This window comes from Urocitellus parryii, chromosome 1, assembly GCF_045843805.1.
Source record: "Urocitellus parryii isolate mUroPar1 chromosome 1, mUroPar1.hap1, whole genome shotgun sequence".
In the NCBI taxonomy this organism is placed as follows: domain Eukaryota; kingdom Metazoa; phylum Chordata; class Mammalia; order Rodentia; family Sciuridae; genus Urocitellus; species Urocitellus parryii.
In genome coordinates, this window is record NC_135531.1 from 223,869,334 (window position 1) to 223,873,910 (window position 4,577).

General features: G+C 60.0%; 1 protein-coding gene across 1 annotated transcript; it reads left to right on the forward strand.

Moving 5' to 3' along the window:
• Positions 1 to 1,152: 1,152 nt before the first annotated feature.
• On the forward strand, positions 1,153 to 4,289 carry Sp5 (Sp5 transcription factor). The gene is made up of 3 exons (XM_026389563.2): positions 1,153 to 1,188; positions 1,535 to 1,927; positions 2,626 to 4,289. The coding sequence occupies exons 2-3, from the start codon at positions 1,877 to 1,879 to the stop codon at positions 3,769 to 3,771; spliced, it is 1,197 nt and encodes a 398-aa protein (XP_026245348.1). The 5' UTR covers positions 1,153 to 1,188; positions 1,535 to 1,876; the 3' UTR covers positions 3,772 to 4,289.
• Positions 4,290 to 4,577: the final 288 nt, after the last annotated feature.

Here is a 4,577-nt window from a genome sequence, read left to right on the forward strand (position 1 = left end):
ACAGTCCAGACTTGGAGTTAAGCTAACCTCTGGCACTGCACGGGGAGTAAGGCTAGTTGGTCCTCGAAGGCCAGTCCTGGTGGCACTGTGGTCCCCAGAGGACAACACGCCGAAAGGCCGAGTGCCAGCTGCTCTGGTTCGGGTTTTCCCCAGGAGCTGGAGACTTTGGGGAGAGGAAACTGTCCTCCAGCTGGAGGATCAGGATATGCCAAAGCCCAGGCGGCCCACGTTGTTGTACAGGCACGTGAAACGTGGTTCCGAGGCCTCAGAGGCGGTTCCTGGCGCCCAATAACACCGCTGCGGCGAGAACCCCGCAGGACCCCGCCAGCCTCTCCCTCTTTTGGCTTTCCGAGACCCCAGTGTGTCGGATCTGGGTGTCCACCCCAGGAAGATGCACCCTGCGCCTCAAGGGAGGCAGGCAGCCCGCCAATTGTACCTCCCTTGCTGGACCTCGGTAGGTAGAAACGTTGCGGGGGGGGGGGGGGGGGAGATGTCCCAAAGAGCGCTTCTCTGCACCAGGGAGGGAGAAGCACGCCCCGCACCTGAAAAACTTTCTTTTTTCCCACAAATGGAAGGAACAAGAGTTTGTATTGACTTTTCTTTCCCCTCCAGGGGTGTCCCTTGTATGATTTGTGATTTTTTGAACCACCACCACCACAACAAAAAGGCTTTCTTGGCTGTGCCTTTTTCCGAGTACTTGATCTCCTTAGTCTGCCCAGCTTTCAACAACGTGTACTCTCTTGGAGAAGCACGGGGAGAAATTGCTAGCATTGCTGTGGACTCACGGTGGGGCCTAATAACGGTCCGAAGCAGCCCAGACCTCCTCAGCATCCAGGGCAGCCTGCCTGGAGAGAGCGGGATGGTAAAGCGGAGTTGGTCTGGAGTCCTGCCAAACCCAGCTCTGCTAGTAAAGCGCGGCGCGGATTTTTTTTTCCCAAGCTCACTCTTTGCAAAAGTTGTGGCCTGAGGAAAACTTCCAGGTCGCCAGCAGTAACGTCATGAGAGAGCAAGTCTGGCTGGCGGCCCTGGAGCGTGCGCGCCACCCACTGCCGCCCTCGGCAGCTGCCTGGCCCCGCCCCGGGTCACGGCCCTGCCTGCGGCGGTCGCGGGGACACGCGGCCGACCGAGTGCGGTCGGTCCCACGCCCTGCCCCGGGAGTTCGCTCCGGTCCGCGGCAGGCGCGGGCGGGTGAGTGTGTTGTGCTGGTTCGGGCTAATTACCAGGAAGAGTTATCCTCATCCCGGTCTCAGAGTCCCGCGCCTGAAAGTTGAAGGCAGATTTTTCTAGAGATAACAAAGACACTTTGTCACTTTGGGCGCTGCCTCGGTGCAAATCTTTAATTGCAAGTGGGGGGCGGGGTGATCGAGTGTCTAGAGCAACCCAAGCGCGAGTCTCCAGGCGGCAAGGCCCCCTTTGATCAGGAAAATCCAATTATTTGTGTATATACATTTCCCACATAGTGATTACTTCATTAATTGTCCCGCCTTTATCTCCTCCCTTCCCATCCCCCCTAATAATCAGTTCTTTTATCCAGACCAACAAACACACCATAGGAGCTTTGTGGATTCAAAGGATTTGCTTTCGCTTCTGAAAGAGCCGCTATTCTTTGATGATTGGGTAGCGGCAAACTTCAAAGCCATAAATCTTCCCTCTGACTGGCTGGCGGCCCAGCAAAGTCCTTATCAAATTCTTGGAGGTGATCCTGAAGCGCTCAGACCGCGCGCGGGGCGAGCGAGCTGGCGCGGGCGGGGAGGGCCCCGGCACGCAAAGCGGACGCCGGGGAGGCACGCTGGGCGGCCGTTCGTCCTCGCCTTCGGGTGTCCATGCCTCGGCGGTGGCGCCCCGCTCCACAGCGAGCGGCCTCCAAGCTGTAGCCATGGCCGCCGTGGCTGTCCTCCGGAACGACTCGCTGCAGGCCTTCCTCCAGGTCAGGGACGGGCCGGGAGAGCGCGGGGACAGGTGGGAAGTGCCTTGCCCACCTTTCGGGATATTCTGTGCACCCTGAATCTCAAAGGGAGTCCCATCGGAGGGTGCACCTGGAGTCAGACCTAGAGATGCCCACATCAACTTCACACCTAACCTGGTGTCAAGAATGTGGCTGGTGGGGGGGAGGCACGTGAATCTAGGGGTCCGGAGGTGCGCGAGTGACTGAGAACTGGGCCTCAGTTCACCCTGCTGGGCCCTCCTGCTGATTTCAGCCTAGGGCGGGCAGAGGAGGAGCGCCAGGGTAGCGCCAAAAAGAAAGCTCAAAAGATGCGAGAGCGGGAGGATGGGCCGCGGGACTGTGGGTGTTCCCAGACTCTTACTGACCCAGGAGCCGGGAGCCGCCCGTCGGATCCCTCCGCCTCCTTATTTGCGCCTTCCTTAAAGGCTGGATGGCGTCTCTTTGCACCAAGTAGTTTAGCAGGAAGCGCTCGCGAGCCCCGCGTTCAGGTAGCGCAGGTACTAAAAGTTTCCCGGGACCGGTGGGTGTGCGCGTAAGGTACGGGGGAGGGTCGGCCGGACGGAGGAGGGGCGGAGGTATAATAGCCCGGGTGGGGGTGGCGGGCCGGCCCAGAGTCCAGCGCTAAGAGCGCTAACCTTTTGTCTCTTCTCTGCCCTCCCCCGCCACCGCCGCCCATGCAGGACCGCACCCCCAGCGCCTCCCCGGACCTGGGCAAGCACTCGCCCCTGGCGCTGCTGGCCGCCACCTGTAGCCGGATCGGCCAGCCAGGCACGGCAGCGGCCCCGGACTTCCTGCAGGTGCCCTACGACCCAGCGCTGGGCTCACCCTCCAGGCTCTTCCACCCCTGGACCGCGGACATGCCGGCGCATTCACCGGGAGCGCTGCCTCCCCCGCATCCCAGCCTGGGGCTGACGCCACAGAAAACGCACCTGCAGCCTTCTTTTGGGGCTGCACACGAGCTACCACTCACACCCCCAGCTGACCCCTCGTATCCCTACGAGTTCTCGCCGGTCAAGATGCTGCCCTCGAGCATGGCAGGTCTGCCTGCCAGCTGTGCACCGGCCTACGTGCCCTACGCTACGCAGGCTGCCCTACCGCCGGGGTACTCCAACCTCCTACCCCCGCCGCCGCCACCGCCTCCGCCGCCCACCTGCCGCCAGTTGTCCCCCAACCCGGCCCCCGACGACCTCCCGTGGTGGAGCATTCCTCAGTCGGGCGCTGGGCCAGGGGCCTCCGCGGTTCCGGGGGGCGGCCTCTCCAGCGCCTGTGCCGGGCCCCCCCATGCTCCGCGCTTCCCTTCCTCTGCTGCCGCTGCCGCTGCTGCGGCCGCCGCCTTGCAAAGGGGCCTGGTGTTAGGCCCGTCGGACTTTGCGCAATACCAGAGCCAGATCGCCGCGTTGTTGCAGACCAAGGCCCCCCTGGCGGCCACGGCCAGGAGGTGCCGCCGCTGCCGTTGCCCCAACTGCCAGGCGGCGGGCGGCGCCCCTGAGGCGGAGCCGGGCAAAAAGAAGCAACACGTGTGCCACGTGCCGGGCTGCGGCAAGGTGTACGGGAAGACGTCGCACCTGAAAGCGCATCTGCGTTGGCACACGGGTGAGCGGCCCTTCGTGTGCAACTGGCTTTTTTGCGGCAAGAGCTTTACGCGCTCAGACGAGTTGCAGCGGCACCTGCGGACTCACACCGGCGAGAAACGCTTCGCCTGTCCCGAGTGTGGCAAGCGCTTCATGCGGAGCGACCACCTTGCCAAGCACGTCAAGACGCACCAAAATAAGAAGCTCAAAGTTGCTGAGACCGGGGTTAAGCGGGAGAACCCGCGGGACCTGTGAGCCCATCCTGGGGTGCCCCGAGGTCACTCCCGCCTCAGACCCCCTTCCCAGTACCTCTTACGGAGGTCCCGGGGTCTGTGGGCAGCAGGCGCAAGAGACTTAGTAGATGAACTTCAGTTGTCCGCCTCCCAAAGTAGAGCCGGGCTCCCACTTTCCTTAGCCCTAGAATAGAGGGACGGTTGGGATCTGGGACTTGTTGGGTCATGGTTGGGATCTTGAGATACCCCAGGAGTGGTTCTAAACTTTGAATCATTTCCACCATCTGGGAGACCTACAGTTGGGACGTAACACCCAGAGCTGGCCTTGTATATAGGAAACGCTGCTGAATGAAAGCGAAAGGCCCTTGGGAGATTTTAAATATTGCTCGGGTTTTCGCTAGGACCCATTCGGGCTTTGTACAGATTATTTAATAGCTTTGTTAAAGAATAATTATAATAATTATAACATTAATAAAATGTTTTCTTTGTCCTCAGCTACACGCAGAGCTACAGCATGATATGTCTCTGTAAAGCGACCATCAGTTGCAGCGTGAAAATAAATACGTTAGGGTCACCTTAGGAAGACCCCGCAGAGTAGATCTCATTTGATCTTTTCTTCTTCCGGGAGGCTTTACAAAGTGGTCAGGTTTCACTGGGAATTTGATGGCTCCTGTGTGCTGCATGTGTCGGCGGCTTCTTTGGCTTGCGAAGTCATGGCAAGCATTGGGTGCATGGATAGAAGTAGGGCAAGGTCAGATTTGTAGTAGAGGCTAGGGTAAGATTTTCCCGTCAGTTTGAGTTTGTCCTGCGGCTTTAGGATTTCGCTGT